Source organism: Cupressus sempervirens, chromosome 3, assembly GCF_028749045.1.
Source record: "Cupressus sempervirens isolate cs-2001-9-10 chromosome 3, ASM2874904v1, whole genome shotgun sequence".
NCBI lineage: Eukaryota > Viridiplantae > Streptophyta > Pinopsida > Cupressales > Cupressaceae > Cupressus > Cupressus sempervirens.
This window is the reverse complement of record NC_143120.1, coordinates 780391340-780416951: the sequence shown is the minus strand read 5'-3', so window position 1 is coordinate 780416951 and position 25612 is coordinate 780391340. Positions and strand designations below refer to the sequence as shown.

Genomic DNA, 25612 nt, shown 5'->3' with positions numbered 1-25612 from the left:
ATTCCAAACTGTCCTTTCCTGAGATGACCCTAACTAAAAAGGTCACTAAAGAACCAATGCTTAAATTGAGACAATTCGTAAAACACCTGTCTTGCAATCTGAAACTGTACTTATAAAAAGATAATGTACTGTAAAATTTGCCAAAACTGGGCATACAACTGTTAAATGGTTAAGGGAGTGATGTCTCAATCAATTCACCAAATGTGCTGGCTGTAACAAATGTAATGGACAATGGTAGTACCAACAGTATTCAGGTAAATTTACTTTAAGGACAGTTCTGTTACTAATCTGATGGTAATGACTAATCCTTACAGTATTTGTAACAATTGCATAACAATGTCTGAATGTACTTAGTTTTCAAATAAGAACAACATCAAGAACCTGAGATTTCTTGCTTCCATGGATTCTGCCTGACTGTAATGCTGCTAATGGATTCGGGTCTGCCCTTCACAATCTGGAGAACAATTTCGATGCTGTTAGATTCATTCCAAACTGCCGCACGGGTCTTTGCTCCAATTAGAATGACGAATGTCCTGAGTTCACCACCGTATTGCAATTAGAACCCCGAATCAGGGTCGACCTGATTACCACTGTATTTTGTGCGATTTATTTATTATAATTCGTAACCTGTCAAATGGCGCCCAAACTATATTGTTACTGCTGCCGAATTCATCAACATTCGAATTTTCACAATGTGTGTACTTGCTGACGGATTTGCCAATACTGGAGTGGGTGGCCGAAACTATGAAGATGTGCAGTATGCAGCCCGTGTGAAATGCTTGACTGGAAGCACTTGAGATTAATGAGTCTCTACCCCCGCTACCTACCCTTGGATATCCGCCGAAAATGGTTTCCCAGACTGAGTCGGAAAAGGGTTCCTGAAGTAGCTGCCGGCTCATTCAAGTAAATCACCAAACCTCTAATGTAACCGTGTGGCAGACCATCCTAGCCCTGGCCCGAATTTTGCCAGTTCTGCAATAATTTGGTGGATGGCAATTGATTCTTCTCAGCAATCAAAAATGCAAGAGTTCCCAACTTGGCCTTAGGCCATAGATTTCAGCCCTGATGAAATGACTGTAACGTCACCTCTAGTTTTGCAATAATTCAAGTGATATTCCACACCCTCAAAATTGCTTATCAATGGGAGTTTTCGTTCCCAAAGATAATTTGAGAATTTGTAAACCAAATGATTACAAATTGCTCCATCTGAAATAGAAGTCGAATCCACAAAACCGCTTGTTCAAATGGGTGCCTCCTGTCCTCTATTTATTCACTTATTGAGAAGTCACTGGAAACTTCTAGAAGCGTCTTTTATAATATCTTATTATAATGCACTTTATTATTAAATAATTAAATAAATAACTTTATAAAATTAAAAGTGCAATCTCAATTCAACATTAGAACATGTAGGCCCCACTTACTGGATGTAGGATTAATTATACTCTCCGAGAGCAAAATGCAATCATCTGGCAATGGGATGACTCTCTCTCCAAAATCATTTGCCTACGAGAGTCGATGATAGGCAAATCTACTGTAGGAATTGTGTCGCTAGAAAGGGGACATGACATTTCCTCTTAATTTAAGAGTTACATGGGAACACACTGATTGCCTAAATTTATGCAGAAATTGCCCATAAGCAGCCACATGGCAATGGGGGGAGAACTTCATTGATTATAATGCAGAGCTATGATTGCTTTGGAGGGATGTTGAAATGATTTGCAAACAGCCCCATTTTATTGGCATCCAAGGGGCCCAAAGGGCACATCTCTCTAAGGGGCTGATCTGGGATCACAATTTTTTGAATTTCCAATCTTTGGACTGTGAAAATAACCAATGTCTTGGGTATTTCTAGATGCTTGGAAGAATTTTTTTTGATTGGAAATCCTAAGGCGAGAGGATTTCTACAGTGGGAATCCTGTGGTAAGAGGATTTCCACCAAGAATAATTTTTTTATCTCAATTTTAGTCACAGTGTCAAAATTCCTCTCTCACATCTCCCCAATCTGTCCATTTGATTTGTGTTTCATTTTGTGTGAGGAAAATAAGGCTAAAGAGAAAGGTGGAATTCCAAGTTGGGAGGATAGGGGTGGCAATCCTCTAGTCAAAGGATTTCCACCATGACTTGGCATTTCCTCTTTCACTTAAGATGTATCACTGCTTTGTAGACTTTTCCCCCACTTACCTTGTGATCACTTGAATGACTTGCTTTGCACTGATTTAAGCATCCCAAGGAAGCAGAGTCTTGGAGATGGGGGCATTTATAGGGTGGGAATCCACCAAATTTAGTTAGCACTTCATTGCCTTACAACTTTCCAAAACTTCATTGTTTAAAATTAATTCAACTTCAGCTCTACATCCCTCCTCTCTAACACTTGGTTTAAATCAATTATTGGTGTAGAGTGAAAGGGGAAAATTTGGGTTTGAGAGGATTAAGGTGGTGGGAATCCTCTGATTGGAGGATTAATCAAAGGATTTCCACCACCAACTTGATTTCCTTGCAATGTTATTACCAAAACTTGTTCCATTTCAACCTCTCCTTGACAATTTCTTGCTCCATTTTTCTTTTGACATTGGATTCATGCCTTAGATTAGATTTGGGCATCTTAGAGTGTGGTGGAATTTTGGGCTTGGGAGGACTAATGTAGTTGGAATCCTAAGGAGATAGGATTTCCATGGTGCAGATCCTTTGGTCAGAAGATTTTGACACATGATTTTGCCACTTAAATTCCCAAAACTTGCCATTTTGCACCCCTCCTATTAATTATCAAGATGTCATGCCCTAACATGATTTCAGATCAATTTTGAGTCATTGAAGAGAACGGTAGAAGGAGAGGATTTCTATAGTGGGAATCCTTTGGTTGGAGGATTTCCACCAAGATTATGATTGCAGCAATTATCCTTAACAAGGTCACCATTTTTCTTTCCCTTCATTGTTTTAATATTGCATCGATCAATTTGCTCTCTTAGCAAGGATCTCCAACAACCAAGTTTGCATCATATCCCCATTAATTAAGGTAGAATCTTGAGAGTTTGGGGAGAAATGATAGCTAGTGGAAGTACTAGAGTTTGAGAAATTCTCTAATCGGAGCAGTCCCACCACTTTCCAAATTTGCTCACAACCCTTCCCAAGCATGTAAACCTTTCTCACTTAGACTAAAACTCTACTCCTCCACTAGGACTTAGTCTACAAAAATGCCTTAAAAGGACATGAAAACCCTCACACAAACCCAGGCAAACATTACTTCTTAGCAAGCCAAAGTTGCTCAAACTTACCTTCGGACTTGGAGACTTGAAAATGCTGCCAATTAAAACCACCTAAGATAACGACTTCTACTTGCTAATGCAAAAGAGGGGGCCCACTTTGTAATGGGGCGATGGTGTGAAAACCCCACAAGTCTAAGCAATGCTTTTGAAGAATAAAATGAAATAAAATTAACAAAATTATAAAAATAAAATGTTTACTAACATGAAACATATCTATTATTTATTTTACGTTGAGTAGATCCAATCTTGAGAATTTTGTAAAATGTCTTCTAATATGTGGTAGTTTGTGACGAACAGTCAATAATCTTTTGCCTTATCACAATTAAAAAGTTTAGCATGTGAAATATATTTGTTATTTAATTTACTTTAAGCAACTTCAATCTTGAGAATGCTCTAGATATGCCTTGTGACATATGATGTTTGGTGATGAACATTTGGATAGCTTTGGTCTCAACATACACTCGATTGGTCTCAATGAATTTGATGCCAATGTTTTGTAGCATTAGGTTGAGGGAATGGACAAGACAAGATGTCTAGAAATTTGTGAATAACGTTTGTCAACTAATAACCAAACAACCTATAGTTTTATCATTGTCTATTATAACTTTCACAACATATCAAGGACCCACTTCATGAATGGCTTGACAATGAGTGTCAGTAATAAGTGCACTTTCCTTCATCTCTCCTTCATAGTCTACTACTCTCAAATACATTGCCCATTTAGGGGATATTGTATACATTGATCAATGGCCTTATTTTCTGGTTTTAATTCAACCCTTGTTTTGATTTGAAATTCCTTACGGGCTTTAAAGTAGATCCTTTATATATTTCCCCTCTTTATCTAGTATGGTAGTATGCACCTTTTCAAACCTTGGGCCCTTGTACTCTTTTAGATCCTCATTAATTCATTTCGCCATTTTTTTGCCAATATGGTGGATGAATAACATTGAATACATACATAAACACCAAATTGTTTTGATGATGAAGATGCTTTGGGCAAGTTTGATGCCTAGGGTTTCTCTTGGGTTGCAACTTTACTAAATTGGTTGTGTTCCATCAAGCCAAATCATTGATGACTTGTCTTGCAAGATAAAAAATGGATTAAAAAACAATGGACAACCTCCGGTCTGTGATAAAACCATGGTTATGGAGGAGTTGGGTCACAACAATGCTAGGGTTAGTGACACAAGGTTCTCTTGTAGTGGGATCGAGCATGGTGGCTCTATTTGTTGAAAACCTCTAGGGTCTATGGGGGGCAGAGTTTCTTCTTTTACTTTGGCAACGATGGTATCGATGACCTAATGGGTGGCAGATTGTAGGTGTGTGAGGATGGATGTTTTGGGGTAGGAGGCAAAGAAGAAAGTTTAAACATAGAACGATGGGAGTGGATTTTAAGGCTATTGAGTTGGGTGCGAGCTTCTCGGCCTTGAATGCATAGTTTGGTTCCCATGTGCTCTCCAACAACGTGAAGTCGACCACCTTTGAGCTAGGAAATAGGGCCAAAAGTAGTGGTGGGTCTGTATGTTGATCAACTAGAGAAGAGGAGAAGAAGAATGATGGTTCAGTTCGAGGGACACATATGGAAGTAATTAAGATTGTGAGTAATGGGAACACCAAGAACACAATATGCTTTAAGCCACTTGCAATGAAAGTTTTAGTTTGCCTGGATACAAAAGTTGATTAGGAAGTAGTAGAAAATGCAAAGTATTCCTTCGAAACGAAACTGATTGGAAGATTTAAGGGTTTCTAGCCTTCCCTTGGAGAGCTACATGATTGGATATCATTTGGGGCCCTATTTTGGAGGGTAGTGTTCAAATCTACTCGAGTGCTCGAGGCTTCTGTGTTTTGAAATTTTGCTAATGTGATGTATAGGATGAAAATTGTGAATCCATGTGGAGTTGTGAGAGCAAATACATGTTGCTGCTGAAATTGTGGTATCGAGCCTTTAATCTAACCACCAAAGCCTATAATATGATTCCCTTGTGGGTGACGCTTCCAAATCTTCTGATTTAATTCTTTTTTTTTTTTTGTTTTGAAGCTATTAGGAGCTCCTTGGGGTAAATTCATTGAGTGTGGATGTGTACTCACAAAACTTTTACTATACGTTTACTTGCATTTTGGTAGAGTTGGATGTTACGGAGGCTCTCTCGGTGAAAGTGTCTGTTAAACTAGTAGTGGTGAGTGGACTTGACCAGTGAACTATGAAATCATTCCATTGAGTTACAAATGATGTTTCCAAATGAGGCATGTGGCAGAAAATTGCCCAAAGAAGAGAGTGTTTAAACAAGTGACTTGGTGGAAGGATACTTCCCTCAAATTCTACTTGATGGAGAAGAATTAGGATTGCTTTTCAAAGAGGGCTGCTAAAAGTGTCGATGTGGCTGTTAATAATGGGACAAACTCTAATATGTAGTAAATCTTGAGGCTAGAAAGAGGAGTGGAGTAGAGCTGTGTCGACAAGATACATGTAGGGTGGTCTTATAGGTCACTTATGTAGATAAATCTTGTGGAAGTTCCAATGGAGAGCAGCCATAAAAAAACAAGGAAGTGAACGCATTTCAGTTCGTTGCATGGATTGAGGTGTAATGTCCCCTTTTTGGGACATTAGAAATATTCAAGACTTATTTTATATAATGTTAAAATTGATTATGAGATGAAGACTGAAATTATTAAAAGGTCAATTTAATGTTATAAAGAGGGCAAACAAGTCAAGGAGGAACAAGACAAAATGCCATAAGGAAGTTGAAGAACCACAAGGGAATAGGACGAAAGCCAGAGAGGATTCGAAGAATCTTAGTTTGTGTATTAAAAAGGGAAAGAGGTTCATTGTTGGTTATGCTTGATTTATTATTTCAGATTTTAGTTTCTCTTTTGTGAGAGTGTTTCGAAAGCTTCAGGTTTTAGCTAGTATGAGGATGTAGTCTCTCGTGTCGGCAGAAAGTGGACGCAAACCCATTGTCTGGGGAGACGCCAAATTTAGGTGTTTCGCATGCGCTTACTAGGTTCTTTCCTTAAGTTTTTCCAATCTGACTGTTAAGCTGTATTTAGTTTGTACGTTGAAGTCGGTTATTGTATTGTTGATTTATAATTCAATAATGTGTTCAAGGGAGTTGAATAAGAGTTTGCTGGTCCTTTATATTACTGGTCTGTAACGCATTTTATATGCTTGGATCTTGAATACTATTATGAGAAGAACAGGATAATGTCTTATGGTTAATCTTCTGATTTTCTATTGTGTTTTGTAATACATTTGCCTGTATTCAAGTGCTGAATGTCAATTTGAGGAAACAATCAGATATCTATTTGTTGGATTATTTCTTATGGTTTACATTGCTGGTTTTATATTACCGATTTGTGACGTACTTTCATATGTTCAAATCTTGAGATAGTATCTTGGAAAGACGACTACTTTCTTGTGGAGAATCTGCTGGTTTTATTGTTACATCGTATTATATCTGTCTATGTTGAGTTGGATATTATATTTAAGAAGAATTTGATTAAATATCTATTGGGATTTCTACTGGTTACGATTGTGCTGGAAAAGATCTGCAATGTTTTATTTCTGAATATGTTGCTGAACAGAAAGTTTAGTAAATATCCGGTTCAGGATATTATAGTGGTATCAGAGCCTAGTTATCTTGCCATCCTGAAGGGTTGATTTACAAAAATGAAATATTCGTAGACCATGTTGGTTTAGCAATAAGGGTTTTTTATTGTCTACAATATATTATTGTGAATATTGCACTCAAGTAGAAGCATCACAGATATTGAATTTGATTTTGACAGAGTTTTGAAAAATACTATAGTGATTGTATTGCAATTGATATCTTTGGAAGCTTTGCCATACAATTCTGAGAAGTATTGTGTAGAATATTGTAGCGTAGAAGAGTGTATGTGACAACTATAGTCATAAGATTGGGCGGAAATAAGAAAGGCATTATTTGCGACCAACAAAAGTTAGAAGAGTGCCTACTCTATGGAACCTTGTTGAGTAATTTGTTGGATTGGAGACATAAAAAATTGAAGTGATATGGTTTCTATGAAGCGATAGGAAGAGAATACGAATGCAAGAGTTACAAGGTTGTTTAATAGCCGTGGGCGTTATTGTAACAGATGACTTCAAATGTGCCGCAATAAATATTTCTAGCAAGAATTATAATATAAATTCATTTGGGCAAAGATTATCATTGTATTGAATAATTTTTGTGAGACAAATAATATAAGGCCATGGAATCAATATCTTTGATTGTTCTCATCACGTGTGATGCTTAGGGATTGTTGTACGAAGGTCAGTAATTGAAGATTATAGAGGATGTTTCATTGCCTAGAGAGGCTTTTTGAATGTTGGAACTGGTTTTGTGCGGTTATAACAACAGTTCAAATTTCCTTTGAGTTGCAATTTGGAGCAATATCAATTTTCAAGGGAAGAAGTTGTAGGATAGCATTGTTTCAGAGATATTAATGAGTCAGATATAGACTAATGATGGAAGTAGTTCTTTGTGGTGTATGAAGGGCATTAAGTATCCACCATAACTTGTCGATTGGTCTACTATTGTTGGAGCCTAAATGGTGACTTTCATCTCCAAGTGGAAAATCTTTGCACAAATGCAAGTGCATATAACGTAGGTGTAATGTTTTCATCGGCCCATTTGTCCTAAAGGTATTTACTGCATAATATTCCTCATTCACGACAATAATAACAGTCAACATTTTGCGCAACTTTACTCTTCCAGGAAGGCCCGCCCCTTCACAATATTTGCCATCAATGTCATTCGAATACCAGTTCTTGTGTGGGAGTTTGTTATAACTGAACTCTAGTCGTGTGGAGGTGTCTGTGAAAAGTAAACATTATTTGATTTTTTTTATGTTGTGTAACCTACAACACCAATAGAAAAAAATTCACCCATTTCCAAGATTGCTGAAAGAGCCATCAGTTATATTGGTCTACCAACCAAGCATTGAACCAAGAAGGATGACAAGAGAATGATATCCAAACTCCATTAATAGCTAATAACTTTAACGACAAACAAAGGGAACCAAATTTATAGCAGTGGCAACTACGAACACAATCTATTCTTCAAGAAGTTAGAAGGAATAAAAAACGGCTTTTGCCTAAATATGAATAGTTTGCCAAAGACGGAAACATTTGTAGAGTGGGTCGAATCTTGGCAGGAGTTAGAGGCTTTTTACACTTGTGTGGAGTTGGAGGTAACAAAGAAGTTTGTAGAAGAATGTGCGTGTTGTGTAACAGAGTTTGAGTGGCAAGGAGTGTCCATTGTTACAATATGAGTCATCAACTCAATGGGAGTCAAAAGCCTTTTCACTAAGCGGCATAATCCCTTGAAAGAGTGTAATGCTTCTGGTAAGAGAGACACGTGTTAGGGGCAGACAAGAGCAATAGAACGCTTGGAACTAATGATAAAAGTTTATGGAAACAAAATAAACATTTATAATCCATGGTGAAAGAAAATGCGAACACAACAGTTTTGAAGGAAATTGACTTAACCAATAACTCCAATTGGATAAGGAGCAAAAAATTCAAGCCCAATGTTAGGATAATATGGGATCTTGTTAGAGAAAGCATTATCAATGTAGTTGATTAGCAGAATAAAAAAATACATCATGGTGCACATTGACACGGAGAAAAGACTTCATTGGAAATTATTTGGGAACAACGTCGAACAACTTGGAAACTCTGAAATTCCATAGATAAGAAGAGGAGTTTCCTTCATTGGTCTAGGTGAAGTAAGGAATTCATATTCGAAGTTTGGTTCAAGTCAAGCTTTCCATATTGAAGGCAAACATTTTTGAGTTTGAAAGGGTGAGCACATAGGAACACTTGATAGAAGACACGTCTTACAAATTAATTCATTTTGCAATTAGTAATACGATGGAATAAGTAAATCATGTATACCAACATACTACTCTGTGTAAAAAGCAAATAATGAATTGGCAATTCTGAGCATTAAGGCATTGAAGTTGCCCCATCCTCTCAACCGAACTTCCTTCTGCATTTGGATTATCATGGATGACATATTCTGATACAGTTACAAGTTACAATCTTATTTTTGGCACCAAAGCCTTTTTGTGAGAATCTTTAGAAATTAATGGAAAGTTCATCATCTCTGATCATAAGCAGATAAGCCCCTATATTCATTTTTTTAAAACAAGATATAGAGGCAAGAAATCTCCATTACCATCCTCTCTTTGTTATGACTGTGTATCACACACATGCATTGCCTCATCGTGCAACATATTACCACTAATACAGGCAACGAAGGTTTTGAGCAGCGGTCAGTAAGTGTTGGGATTTCATAAATGACATTGTGACTCTAAGTTGTAGAATAGAACATCTTACACTGGGGAAGTGAGTCTATTGATAGTTGTTGTTTAACATCTTCATCATTATTCAAAAATTGTTGCAAAAAAAAAGGAAAAAAAAGCCAATCTACAAAACTTAGAGGTTTAGGAACGTCAAGGCAATTCTGGGACGGAATATAGTTGTTTGTCCGACTCACAGTAATGGGATAACAACGTTTAGCAATGGGAAAATATTTGAACAAAATCTTGAAAGGTATTGTGAAACTACAAGAACACTTAGCCTAGAATTTAGAGTCCGTTATAAGAGCAGAAATACTCGACATTTATGGAGAGTATCAAGAACTTACAACTCGAATCTAGAATGACTTACTGTTCAGCGATTACTTGGAATTTCATCTAGAGCAGCAAAATAAGATGGATATGGAAAAAAAGAAGTATTCAAAATTGAGTCAGGATCTCCTTGAAAAAGACCAGTACAAAAATGGGTATGAGGATTCTACAGCAGATCAAAATCATCGAATAGAGGATTTTGAAAAAGTAGAGCAGTCAACCCCATTTTGATTTGCAACTTTCTGATGATTATGTAGAAGAGGTGACACAAGGTGCAAGTTTCTACGTTGGTGATTGGGAGATTAGCTTTGACAAGTAAGTTGAGGAGATTGGCTGCACATGAGGTAATAACAGGTTGGAGTCTTTGTATGATGAACCATATATTTCCTACACCCATGACAGGAATTTAGAGGAACAATCCAAGATGACACTACAAGACGATGTGATGTATCAACATTATAATAAAATGCATACATTTAGAAACGAATTGAAGGTTAACGAAGAAATGGTTGTGGCATCTTTGGTACGTTATGACAACACTCACAAGGTGGTTGAGGATCTCTATAGGAAGGTTCAAAAGGGAGTGGAAGAAGAATGACTTGTTTTTGGATTGCAAGTGACCAAAAGAGGCCTTGAAACTATGAAATCAGAATATTTGTATTTGCTTTACGACAGGGATAACATTCTTAAGGTTGCTGAAACACGTGTTGATCAGCTGAATAAAGAGAAGGATGAGACTGAAGAGCTCAGTAGAGAGCTTGAGAAAACACAAGAGGCATTGAATGATGCTCGGATTTCCCTTTAGGAAGCAAAAAATCAGATTAGAATCATGAAGCACACTCAGGAGTAGGAGGATAAAGAGAGGCAGGAATTTTTCCTAGAGGTAATTGATGAACTTAATAGTATTCAGCAGACCTATGCTTTGGATAATTGCCCCAAGTGATCAAGTACCAAAGTTTCATATCACTTTCAGCTTATTGATAACCCCGTGTTTGAAATTGATGCTAATTGGATTTCCGATAATCCCCTGTTTGAGGTCAACGAGGACTCTCATATTGATTATCGTAAAGGAGATGATTCTGATTTTAGGATATAGAATCTGGGTATGATTCCTAGCATGAAATATGGGTCACAGGATGGAAGTGGTGATTTGACTACGGTTGTGCATCGTAGGATCAATCCACATTGGGTTCTTGATTTTGGACCATACAGGAGTTGGTTGGATTGCATACATCAACCTTTGGGTAGTTTTTGGTGCAGTATTGAGGAGAGTGATGTGTTGTTTGTAGGGAATGCTCCTTAGCTTCATTCTTATTCAAAGTACTTATGTTCTCAAAGATTCTCCAGATTGAAGGTGATAGTTTGGTATTTGTTACGCTCAGGGTGTTACACTCAATTTTTGAACAACTTGTTTACTACATCATCTATTTCAGTCAGGTTGTCATCATCTACTGGGTTATGCATAGTTCACTTATACATTTCTATGTTATCATATTGGCTGGTTACGACAACAGGGTTTGGGATCTAGGTGTTGATCATGCATATTTATGGCTTGTTGAAGACCTTGTTGTAATTCTTCTCAGTTTGAGGTTGGATTCAGTGGTATCAGGGATAATCAGAGTTGTTTAGTTTACAGGTGCAGAGTTTTTTCATAGAGTTATATGGGATCTAGGGATCCTGTTGAGAGATAGATTGCATAATGACATCTTGCTTTGCAGTATGGTTGGAATTGTTTTTAGTTTGGGCTACAGGGCTACCTGCAGATTCATATGGGATCCCGGTATTGATTGCTTGAGGAAAAGCAATTTTAAGGAGGGGAGATTTGTAATGTCCCCTTTTTGGGACATTAGAAATATTGAAGACTTATTTTATATAATGTTAAAATTGACAATGAGAAGACTACTTAAATTATTAAAAGGTCAATTTAATGTAATAAAGAGGGCAAAAAGGTCAAGGAGGAATAAGACGAAATGCCATAAGGAAGTTGAAGAGCCATAAGAGAATAGAATGAAAGCCAGAGAGGAGTCGAAGAATATTAGTTTGTGTATTAAAAAGGGAAAGAGGCTCATTGCTAGTTATGCTTGATTTTTAATTTCAGATTTCAGTTTCTCTCTTGTGAGAGTGTTTGTAAAGCTTCAACTTTCAGCTAGTATGAGGACGTAGCCCCTTGTGTCGACAGAAAGTGGACGCAAACACATTGTCCGGGGAGACATCAAATTTAGGTGTTTCGCATGTGCTTCTCAAGTTCTTTCCTTAGGTTTTTCCAATTTGACCGTTAAGCCGTATTTAGGATTGGACGTGGAAGTCGGTTATTGTATTGCTGATTTATAATCCAATAACATGTTCTAAGGAGTTGCCTAAGAGTTTGTTGGTTCTTTATATTACTAGTTTGTAACGCATTTAATATGCTTGAATCTTGAATACCATTATGAGAAGAATGGGATAATGTCTTATGGTTAATCTTGTGATTTTCTATTGTGTTTCGTAATACATCTGTCTATATTCAAGTGTTGAATGTCAATTTGAGGAAACAACCAGATATCTATCTGTTGGATTATTCCTATGGTTTACATTGTTGCTTTTATATTATTGATTCGTGACGTACTTTCATATTTTCAAATCCCGATATAGTATCTTCGAAAGACAGCTATTTTCTTGTGGAGAATCTACTGGTTTTATTGTTACATCATATTATATTTGTTTATGTTGAGTTGGATATTATATTTAAGAAGAATTTGATTAAATATCTATTGGGATTTCTACTGGTTACGATTGTTCTGGAAGAGATCTGTGATGTTTTATTTTTGAATAAATTGTTGAACAGAAAGTTTAGTAAATATCCGGTTCGGGATATTACATGAGGGCTTGAGAATGGGCTCTAATTTAAATTGTAAGTGGGAAGGACAACTTGGGGAAGCAAGGTGCCATTTTTTCGTGGTAGGCTAGGTTCCTAGTAAAGGAAAGAAGCATCTCCCATTGGGAAGCCCTTGGATTCATATAAGGAGTTTGGTAGGCCATAGGAGGGATTGCAAGTAGTGAAAGGGAAAAGAGACAAGAAGACAAAGAAAGAAGGTGACTTTGATATGTTTTTACAGTTGCAACTGAAAACGGACTAATTTGTAATACTTAATGATCAGACTTGTTCATGGGTCTTGGTTTGGTTTGTATTGTTTCCTTGGGAGAGACGGTTCTCACTTTATAACTGCCATTGGTTAGAGCTAGGCAAAACTCTGATTATTCTCGATAAGATCATAACCTTATCACTGATTAAAAAAAAAAACTTTGAATGCTAATCAAATTTGCATAGGCCTTATCGGCAATCTCTCTAGAAAATATTATGTAATGGCCTTTCCGTTTACTTATCAGAGACCCGTCTCCCACCCTTTGAGATGCTTCTCTAGTATGGGAGATGTCTTTGGAAACTTCTTGATTCACAAGGTAATTTTTGGTTTATATCTCCAACAATTTTTAAAGTTTGTTAGCTAGAAATTGACAACTCCCACTGGAAAACAAGGATGGCTGGTATATAAATAATCTTGCATAATGTTTCATGCTGATATTTTAGATGATACAAAAATCCATGAAATGTCATAGTGATTGGATCTAGTGATAGTGTAAACATTTTAAGAGGGACATAAACATTTGTATAACTCGTTGTTGTCACTGTAATGGTCTAAAGAGAATTTTCCTTTACTATTTATTGTTCGTGTGACTGATTTACTATTGTTCTTTTCAAAGACCCATTATCTCTGTCTTGATTTTTTCTGGAAATTAATAAATTTTCATTAAAAAAGTGGTGTCTCTAAATGCCTCATCTCCTTTTTAAAATTAGCTCTAGTTGTACTAGTACTAGTAGTAATCACCAAGATCCCCCCTCTATTTGTAACTATGCTTTTCTAGTGGTCCCTTTGATCTCTTACATGTAGAGGCTATAGGTTCTTTACGTATGGAGAAAAATGAATGGGTCTTTGAAGGATCAAAATAAGAAGACAATAGTTTTTTCAGACCAGCTCACTTAGGGTTGGTTCTCACTGCCTCCGAGCTCAAATTGATCACCATATGGATTGTGCTGATCGGATATGTCAGTTGTGTACTCTGGCAGAGGTCGAGACTGAGATTCACTTTATTTTTCAATGTCCTCTCTACTATGAGATCAAAGGGAGATTTTATTACCTTTTTAGAGATTGTTCTTCTCTTTCGACGCTCTTCAGTTGTATTGATCAGTGGTGTCTTGCACTTTTTCCTCAGGAGGCCACCCATCTTCGAGAGATTACCCTGCAGTCTTTTATACCTTAGGGGCGTATTTCAGACCAGCTCATTACTGCCTTTTTCTCTCCCTTGTCTTCTCCACGAGGTTTGAAAAGGCCTTCTAGTATTTCTCATTCTAGATCGATTAGACACTGTACCAGTCTCTCTAGGTAGCGACAGTGCTACAACGGTTCTACACAGTAGTCTATGCCTATGGATCGTCAATAGGTTTACCTTTCTATTATTGACTTCTTTGTGACAAGGAAGGACCCTTAGTCCTTACCTTGTCTTCTTTCTTGTTTTATTTTTGGCTTTTGTTTCTTCTCAATCACCGTTTGGTGCTTTTTCTTTAGTCGACTCTCTTGCTTGTATGCTCAATTCCATAAACCTCTGTTGGTTTTTCGTGGAGATTAATATTATTATCTTATCTTATCTCTCTTTTTCTCGGACATCGTTTGGTGCTCCTGCTTTTGTTAGCTCTCTTGTTTGTATGCTCTCAGTCCCATAGACCCTTTGTGGTCTTTCATTGGACATTAATAATCTTATCTTATCTTAGCTTATCTCATAAGAGAATTTTTTTTTGGATTCTAGGCAATTTCACACAAGTTGCTGCTACAGTCTCTAGATATTGGCTCGGTGCTCTTTTTTCTCAACATATGAAGAAAGGATCTGGAGGCTAGAGCAGGACCCTAGGTGAAATTGATTGGAACAAGTTTTTGAAGGAAAAACCAAAATAAATAAAATTAAAATTGTGACTAGCAACATTATTTAGTTTCAATTAATGGTTAGCAGCATTTGGCTGGTATGCGGAACCGGTAGGAATACAGAGGCCCAAGGGAAGACCTTGGGCAAGTCCAAGCTGGACAGTGACCATGATCAGAACTCAGTCCAAACTGGTCCATGTTGAGCCAGTGGTCATGTAGAAGCAATGATAAAGGTTATAATTAATGAAGTAGCATTTGGGGATGTGAGATTGATGTGTCAAATATGTAATGTTATTTGCTTGCGACAATTTGTAATGTAGTTTATATTATCTTCTTGTGCCTTTTTAAATACATATTGTGGCTTATTTATCAACTAACTTTGCTTAATTTGTTTTTTAATATATCATAAATGTGGCAATTTGACTCTCTAGCTCCTATATTTTTTTTTCAGAGGTAATGGGCCAAAGCCTAGATTATTTATTATTATTATTTGTTGAGATTAGTGTTAAGCTCAAGTAGACTCAAACCCAAGACCTCCTACATAAGAGGCTCACAATTTACCATTGTGTTGTAGGCTTTTGCTTAACTCTTTTGCTCCTATATTAACATGAATATGCAAATGTTTAATTATTATTTGAGTTATTAAGAAGGTGATATTTTGTGTAGTGCGCCAAACTATGTGATGTGCCATTAGCGTTTAACTATGTATTTTTGAATCAAATTCATTGATCCCTATTTCATGAGTACCGGCTCACAAGAATCCATCTCTCGCGATTGTGAATTGTCCATTAGTAGGCACTGCATCTAGGTGATACTCATAGGGGTGAAGCATATAGAGTTCTTATGTCATTGTCCTAGTACTATCTTGATTCAAGTGCACTAAGTCATGGAGTTTTTCCCAAGATCAAGGCATCCATGGATTTCTAATTATTTCCCTAGGATTTGTCATCAATAACTGGGCAATCTCCCATTTGCAAAACCACCCAAGCATGGAAGGCTTACTAATTTATGTTATACTTTATTTATTTTCTGAACAAAGACTATACTTTCTTTCATTGCCTCAATATTTTATCTTCTTTTGCACATTTGTGTGATTTCACAGACATTGGGTGGGACATAGGTGCATGTCCAAACCACTTTGGGTGAGAGAACAAATTTTCAGAATTGACATGCCCAAGTTTTGACAAATGTATTCATTTCATAAGTCATATGCAAGGAATTGAATTGCAGTTGGCTTGTTCTTGGTGGGAACTTAATTTTAAAACATACTCAAGTTCAAGTAGTATTTGGATGGGTGACCTCTTGGGAAGTATTGATCCTCACCTTTGTTAGCATCATATAGATACAAAAAATGCTAGTGGAGAACTCATGGTCATGAGAGATAGAGGTCTTTTGATTCACTACTTTTGAAATATTGGTGATTGAGTTTGACTCAAAACTACCACATTGAAGATATTTTGAGCGTGAATGTTTTTCTTCTTTAGTGAAAGCAACGATTAACCCTAGAGATTTTCTCTTTAAGAAGTCAATTGATAAAGTTAATTATTAATTTTGTTGTATTTCTTGTGTTGGCTATGTAGGCTGTAGATACTATCCAGTACAGAGTTCAATTAAAACTTGACAAACAACTAGATACTTGGGAGAGGTATTGCATGATGCATTGCTTTGACATTCCGAAAGGACTTTCGTTTCCACAAACGGTAGGTATACATATATCCATCTTTTTAAGAGTAAATGGAACATGATAATGTTAGCATAGACATTTTGTTTTGTAATCAAAGCTTTTTATGTATTCATATATATTTCATCTTTGTTGGCAGCGCCTATATATGCATTCTATATGGTTAACAATTTAAACATTCTTGTAATTTGATATTGTTTTTCTTGTAGTCCCCTTCAAACCCAGTAGCTCAATGTCTTCCATGCTTAGATCAAGAAAATGTGTTATGCATGGCTTGGCAAGAATGCAAACACCAACATTTTCTATTATAGAGAGCCCACACGCGGTCTAGCAGTGAATTGGGGTGACCTCCATATAGGAGGTCTTAAGTTCCACTCACCTTCTAATATATGTGGCCTGGCCAACTTTGCCTTAAAAAACCATTTTCTAATATAAATTGGACCACTTTTTGCAGCCCTCCATAAATAATGACCTCATCAAATAGCTCAAACAATTTACTTTGTCTGATTCATTCACAATTTTTTAGGAAGACGACCGAGATTGGATACAAAACGAGAAGTTTATGAGAGTATAGTTCCTCCTTTTTTTCAAACCATTTGATATGACATTGCTACTCATCTTCATCCACTCCTGCCATTTGACAAGATCACTCACATCTTGCATTGTGTCTTTCAATCTGTGTTAAAATTAGGCGTTCTTTTGATTTTGTGGATCCTAAGGTCTATCATAACTCATTTGCTTATAAATGCTACGATAATTTGTATGCCTCCAAGGATGACGGAACGGGCAAAACACCAATATGTGTTAAGTTCTGAACAGATTAATATGTTTGAGAAATTTTAATTTTAATCAATGTTCTGCAGGTGCATATGCTTATTTATTGCAGATCGAACAGTACACTGTTCAATGTCCTTTGTTGATCACAATATTACAATAATAAGCTTGGATAAATATTAATATCAATTTGACATGAGTTTATATCTATCAGTTATAATCTCAATATCTGTGATATGTAATGTTGCTCAGATATATTTGTGAGGAATTGCTGAATCTTTGCTTTTCACTTCTCGATTTCTGTACATCACTAAGAATGAGAACAACCTCCAATATATATATGATTGAAGTGCGATGTCTCCTGTAGAGACATGGCTCTACGTGGACCAGATGGTCTCCCATAGAGTCAGGTCTCCATGTGAGACATGATTTGATACATTATGTTTTAACAATAACAACTGTTCATTAATATATCTCAGCAAGATTAACATTAATCATATTGATATTCCCTGCAACCATACACATTATTTTTGATATTATAAGATCAATATGATCATCGATTATATATATATATATATATATATATATATATAATCACTACTATATATATGTGTGTGTATATATATATCTCTATATCTATATCTATAATCAGTGATTATCACCGACTAAAATCATAAATAGCAGATATTATTATGATAAACATAATAAACATCTTATGATGTTGTCGATAATCAGATCAGTGAAGGATAGGAATCAAATCTTCAAGACAGATAGGCCAATTATACATTTGATTACATCAGTCAGATTAATCTGACCGAAGCTACAAATAATTAATGCCCCATCTTAGCTAGGGAGGATGATTACTGTCCTAATGCTAAGACAATAAATCCATTTATTGTGTGAGAGAAAGATATCAGTTCACCGTGATATCAGGCGTTATGGCATATCCATGGATATCAAGTCTCATGATAATTACCATAAGCTCGTGAGAGGAAGATATAACCTCATTTTTATATCAGGAATAACGGCATGTTCGTGAATATCAACTAACATGATATTCACCATCACTTACAATATCCATTATGGTATTTGCACAAACGTCAAGTCACATGATACCCAGCATAAGGATATATCTTGTGCATAGCTTATGCACGGATATTACGTCACATAATATCCACCATGAATATCTCCGTTATATAACTCATTATGGTTACATAGATATCAGTTCACATGATATCCACAATTCAGGTTAATATCACTTAAGAGATATCAATTATCATTACACGTCCATGGATATAAAGTCACATGATATTCATCATGATAGTATAGTTAACCATTTGAAGGCCGTCACCATACAAGAACAACCAGAATTATAAGTGTTCGTCCTTTTTTGAAAGAGTTTCAGCAATGGAAGCTTGAGGCATAGCCCTATTTGGACATTTGAAATGTCTTTCCTTCTTTTGAATTTAGAATCGTAATTGGATTCCTTATCTATCTAACTTGAGTGGGCTGAATTTAATGTGAAACCTTTTGAGTACCTTTTTAGAAGAGTTTCAGCAATGAAAGCTTGAGGCGTACGTCTATTTGGACATTTGTAATGTCTTTCTTTCTTTAGATTTTAGAACCATAAGTGGACTCGTTATTTATCTTTCTTTGAAGCTTCCTTTCTTTCCCTTCTTCTTTGAGTGTGAGGTAGGATCATGAACATCTTCATTTGTAGAATATTCCTTTGGTTGGTGTTGAGGAGCTTGTTCAGTCCAAGCTCTCAAACAAATGGGCATGATGGGCTAGGGAACTTAATTTCAAAGCTTGTGGCCTCACCTTCCTTCGCTGACCCAGTTGATAAGGCATACACCTTCCTTTGTGACCAGCTGGAGCTTTCTGAGATTTGCATTGATAGGGCATGGATTGGATATGACTCCACACTTTTCATTAGATTTCTTGAAGCTTTAGACAAGGTACGAGTTCTTATGGCTCATAGAAAACTCTTCCCCGTGCCCTCTAAAATCTATCTTGACGAGGATCTTACCAAATCATAGGTTGTTGACCTCAAGTAGGCTCAAATATTAGTTATTGTAGCCCGCCTTGAGGGTTAATGGATGGTTATCTTCAACCTTAAGGCAGTTATCAGAGATAGTCGTCCATTTGGTTGAGAATCTAGGTCAGCCCCCTAGGCCAAATGACACTCTTTAGATTAGGGCGGGTTAGGAGGATCCAGTGACTCCTTGATTGTTCACTTTTAAAATAGTAATGACACTTTTTGGTCGTTGCTTGGGCTTTTTTTGGATGTTATTGGTACTGTGGATGTTGTACTTGTTATTGAGACACGAGAGTCCTACCAATCCTCTTTTCGATATCCTTGGGTATTAGTGGCTTTTAGTTCATCGTGATGAGGTTAGATTCTTTGGTTGAGTCAGGGGTTCGGGTGGGGTGCTTGCCTCATCTGTGATCGCCTTGTCAGTGTGATGACTATTATGCTCTGAGATAGCTTGGCTAGATTCATGTGGGTTGGTATTAGAGGTAGTTTGGATAGAGATCTCTTCATTGCTGTTTGCTATTTCCCATCGCCTACTTCTCCGTATGCAGTTCACAATTTTGATTGTGACCCTTTTGGTGACCTCAGTGACGGGATTGCCATATTCTTTGGTTAGGGGAACTTGGTTATCTTATTGCAGTTCAATGCCCATGCAAGAGATCTTCAGGCCCCTTTTCATGATCGACGGATAGACTCCTTATGTAATTTTGAGTCTAACAATGATTCCTTGTGAGTCTTCTGCTCTTGCAGTTCTTAATGGGATACCCTACTTCTCGGACATTGGGTTGTTCATGTACCTCCTTCATCCCCTTCATTAGCCGCTTCTCCATCCCTCGCCTTTTGTTGGCTGACCATTCCTTAGTCTCACCTTTCGGTCTCCTCTCCCCACCCCCTCTCTTACCCCTCCATGTTGCCTTTGCTGACAAGCACCATCTTTTCTTTTGTTGATGCCGATCATGACCTCTTCATCAACCACATCAGACACTCTCTCTAGCCGCTCCTTTCATGGACTTGTCTTGCACTTCCACCGAGTTTGACCTCATCTCTACGACGATTCGGGAGTTTGTCATTCTCTCTTTCTTGCATTTCTCCACCCCTCTCGTTACCCATCCCTCCCACCCTAGCTCCTATCCCTAGAATTGTTGGTTCAATGATGGTTGCAAGTCCTTTCATTGCTCGTTATCAGGAAATTTGGTAGCTACGTAGTTTGGCGTAATCGAGAGAAGTTATACAGGTGCGACAGTTTGCCTCACACCCCCTCGGATAATATATGTATGAATCCCCTTCATCTAAAAGGACATGTTGTGCATTGGAAATGTAATCTTGCATTCGATGATTAATGAATACATAAGTTATTTTTGAGGGCAAACATTTGGCGTTGTGAATTTGGGGAGCACAGTAATGGAATAGATGAGACTACTTGTGAAGAGAAACATGACAACCAAAGAAGAAATCATAGAACTTTTTGAAGGGGAACACACTTTGACAGTTGACTTCCGTATTTTCGTGCGGGCTGCCATTCAGACATTAGTATGATAGGAGGTTGTGCAAGAGGAAGTTACCGAGGACTCCGTGTGGAATGCACTGAACGTCAACCCCGTAGTGGATAGGCTTTTGCACAAATTGGCTCATCTAATGGTGCAAGCATTTATTGCACAATGAAACTGAGAGGAAGAAGTTGAGCATGAACAATGACGACAATAGATCCTTTGGAAGTTTGTTGAAAGCAATCGTCAAAATGAAGAGGAATGCGAGGCATCTTGATGCAAGACCAACCCACGAGCTTAAAGCTTTGGGGGTGGCAAAGAACGCTTGTAAATTTGTAATGCAAAGGTCGCATAGTTGACCCACTTGTCTTGTACGAAGATATAAATAAATAAAAAGTGTTCTAATTGTTTGTTATATAGATGTTTTGTTGGAATTACTGCCCAATCTATTAAATAAGGATAGAAATAAGACGGATCCAAATGATGCCAAATGCACCACACATCAAGCCCTAATTCTCGCACAAGCAGCCGAGTGAAGACAGAGGTTCAGGCAACTTGCCGAAGGGAGCTAGGAAGGTGTCATAGAGAGTGACCACGGTGGTACCATGGGAGGTACAAGGACTAAAGGGTAAAGTGATTTTCCGAAACAATGATGGGTGAGAAGTAGTGAGGAGTTACTAGAAGAAACACAACAAAGTTTAAGTTGGATTGAAGAAACAAGAGGAGTTCATAAATTTGTCTCATTCACCACGGGTGGAGAATCGGTGCAAGAGTGAAGAGAGAACCAGCGTGGCTATGTGAAAATGTATTTTCAGTCTGATCTGATCAGGAAACATCAGTATGTGCACAGATCACACACACACACATATATATGTATGTATGTATGTATAATAATATGATGCAAATCCTGATGTATGAAATCAGACCCGATGAATCTACATAGTGATTCATTACATTGCCTAGATCAGGCATCTATCTCTATGCTTGGTCTGATCAAAGACCTCTGACATTATGCAAGTCTGCGAACATATTAATGGTGATTGAAGCACTTGTCATTATCGTGTATCAATATGTAAATTGCTCTGTGATCGGATCTGCATATATTGCTCCTAGAAAATGGTTTCCAATGGAGTGTCATAGTGTGCTGATGTTATCGGGCCTTAACTAGTGAACTTCTTGTGTGACCAAGAGTCATGTTCACATAGGGACATGACCCTACATGGGCACATAGAATCATGTCTCTACATCGAGATAACGTTTCTGACTCATATTTATATTGATACGATTGGTTGAGAGAAAGCATCAATTCAATCCATGTTATTATTTGAACCAACTGCAACCTCAGTAATAAATATATTGCACTACAGCCTGCCATCTTCTGCATATATAAACCAGTATAATTGATTGTGATCTTGCATAGATTCATAAACTTGTTACTGTATTATAGACTGCAATCTTGCAGAGATCCATAATCATGTTATTGTGATCATCCTCATACACTTGTTCATAGTACCATTGTTTGAGGGAGCAATGACACACTACACAATTATTACATAGATAAGTCAGTCACTATCTTGATTACTCAAGATATTAAATAATGTCGATTTGTCATACAAATATCAGAGAAATAGTAAATCCGAGTACTCTTACCATAAGATCTCAAATTTTTCTACATGGTATCAAAGCCTACTTGGTAGATATAGTTTTTAAAATAAAATTTGATATCTGTGTAAAAGATTTCCAGTATATTTTAAATCCACTCAAATTCAAAATGGTGAATGGAGTGAAGTTGGAAGATAGACTAGATGGAGATTCAAACTTCATATCTTGGAGAATACAAATCATGGTTGTACTTACTGTAACTTGAACTAGAGGAATATGTGGAAAAAAACAAAGCTATGTCTGAAGATGGGCCTAATAAAACAATTAGGAAAAGGCACAACAATAAGACTATGAAAATCAAAATTGACTCTATAAAAGATCACATTCTTCTGCATATTGCAAAAGCCACAACTGCATATGAGATGTTTATGATTATTCAAACTTCATTTGAAATCAACAATAGTAGCAGATTGCTAACTTTGAAAACACAACTTCTTCATATTAAAATGAACAAAGGAGAAACTTCATGTTTTATGAGAATATCAAAATTATGAGATCAACTTGGAACCATCAAAAACATTGTTGGCAACCAAGAATTATCATTGATTGCTCTTAAAGGTTTGCCACTTACATGAGAATCCTTCAACCTAGGGATTAGTGCACGTCCTACCTTGCCAAAATTTGATCAACTCAAGAACGATTGTACTCAAGAAGAGTCTCAACTAATTACAAGTGGTATAATCCCTAATAAGGAGGAAGAGATTCAAGCATTACATGCAAATTCAAATAATAAGAAGGGAAAATTCGAGAGGAAGAGGAAAGAAAAATACGAACTATAAGAAAAGAGATCAATCAAAAGTTCAATGCTACAAATGTGACAAATTTGGACACACTCACAACTATAGTCCAAAAAGGAAGAAAAATCCTCTCAACATGGTTGAAGTCAAGGAAGTAGAAAACTCACTATTCTTCTTCGCTTTATCAAGCAAGCTAAACACTAATAAAAATACCTAGATAATTGACAGTGGGGCCTCTAGACAAACAACTGGATTTAAAGATCAGTTTGAAAACCTTGAGGGATATTCAATTGAAGAAGTGACCATTGGAGACAACTCCACTTATCTTGTGTAAGGAATTGGGACCTACTCAGTGCAATTGAATACTGGACTTACCCTATAGTTAAAGATGTCCTATTTGTAGCTGGAATCAAGAGAAATCTTGTGTTGATATCTGGTCTAGTAGATCAAGGGTATCGAGTTATCTTTCAAGAAAATAAAGTCTTATCTTGGCCTAAAGGTCTAGTAGATCAAGGGAATCTAGCTAACTTTCAAGAAAATAAAGTCTAAATTCAAATTTAAACAACACAATCTCTATTGGATTTAGAGATGGGAGTCTGTATAAGCTTTGTAACTCCTCAAACCTAGCTCGAAACCATGAAGCCGTGGAAACAAATGAGATTTGGCATAGAGGATTAGGGCACCTAAATTTTTGAGCTCTACCCTCTATAGAGAAAATTGTGAAAGGCCTACCTACCCTAAAATCTAATCATGGGGGGACTTGTAAAGGCCGCGCATTAAGAAAGAACTCTAAAACTTCATTTCCCCGTAGTGAACACAAATCGAAGAGCATACTTGAACTCATTCATACTAACCAGTGTGGACCCATGTCAGTACCTTCATTAGGGGGATACTTATACTACATCATCTTTGTTGATGATTATTCTAGGAAAACTTGGATATATTTCGTTAGATTAAAAGAGTCAAATGAAGTACTATCCAAATTGAAAGAATTTAAAGCCTTAGTCAAAAATCAAATTTGGAAGAAGATCAAAATTTAAAGATTTGATAATGGAGGAGAATACATCTCTGAAAACTTAAAAGAATTTTGCATATCTCTTGGGATTAAGAGGGAGTATACTATACGATATAATTCTCAACAGAATGGAGTAGTAGAAAGAAAGAATAGAACTGTCATTGAAGTGGCTAAGGCCATGATGCATGATCAAAATATCCACATAACATTTTGGGTTGAAGCATCCAATACTGTATATTATATTCAAAACAGATGCCCTCATGTAATTCTAGGAAACATAACACCCGAAGAAGTCTTCTCAGGAAACAAAGTTGACTTAAGTCACTTAAGGATCTTAGGTTGTCTAGTATATATTCATATCCCTAAGGAGAAAAGAACTAAACTAGAGCCCTCAGGGAAGAAAGGGATATTTGTTGGCTATATTGATTCTTCTAACGCCTACAGAGTATACATATGAGGGTCAAGGACAATTGAAATTAGTAGAGATGTCAAGTTTGAAGAAGATATTGCATATAAGACTTTTAAAATATAGAAGAACCTAATGATGATTCCATTCCTGAGGAAAATGAAAATTCTGTGGTTGAGAGGGAGAGTTGTAGAGAAGATAATGGACCCACAACACCTAACTCTAAGCACCATTGAAACCTACTCGATAAGAAAAGACCTCTATGGGCCAAAAAAATGTTCGAAGAGAACATTGTGGCTCTTGCTGAAATCTTTAGAGAAACCAAGAAGACAAAAAGCCATTCATGTTATGTTGCTCACACAAATGAGCTCACTAAGTCAAAACCTTCTTATGTTGAAGAAGCCCTTAAATCCCAAGTTTGGAAAGATGCCATGATTGAGGAATATCAATCTATATTAAAAAATGATGTTTTGGATATTGTGCTAGGACCCAAAGACAAATCAGTTGTCTCGTCAAGATGGTTATTTAAAATCAAACATGCACCTGATGGTAGTATTGAAAAACATAGCCAAATTTGTGGTCACAGGATTTTTACAGAAGGCAGGAATTGATTATGATGAAACATTTGCTCCTGTTGCTTGTTACACATCTTTTAGAACCATAATTGGAAAAGCTGCATGCAAAGGTTGGAAGGTACATCAGATGGATGTAAAGACGATATTCTTGAACGAAGTTATTGATGAAGAACTATACTTGGAACAACCAGAAGGGTTTGTTATTCATGACAAGAAATCACATGTATGCAAACAAAAGAAAGCTCTCTATGGTCTTAAACAAGCCCTCAGGGCATGGTATAAGAGAATAGATAGCTACCTTATCAAATTAGGGTACTTAAGAAATGAAGCAGATCCTAACATATACTTAAAGGAATCAAAGGGAGATATGCCAA

The 25612-nt window shown here is 36.8% G+C and overlaps 1 protein-coding gene across 13 annotated transcripts in view; it reads left to right on the top strand.

Annotated features, from left to right (window-relative positions):
* Positions 1–25612, top strand: part of MIS12 (minichromosome instability 12 (mis12)-like protein) — a 161538-nt gene that overhangs the window by 17183 nt on the left and 118743 nt on the right. For 11 of the 13 annotated variants that reach the window (XR_016362694.1, XR_016362697.1, XR_016362700.1 and 8 more), the window contains exon 4: positions 16447–16566. The exons of the other annotated variants lie outside the window; for them this stretch is intronic. Coding sequence is in view for 4 of the 11 variants with exons in the window: in XM_089821893.1 (XP_089678019.1) it covers positions 16447–16566 (120 nt within the window). In the remaining 7 variants the exon portion in view is untranslated. The remainder of the gene's footprint in view (positions 1–16446; positions 16567–25612) is intronic. 13 annotated transcript variants of the gene reach the window in all.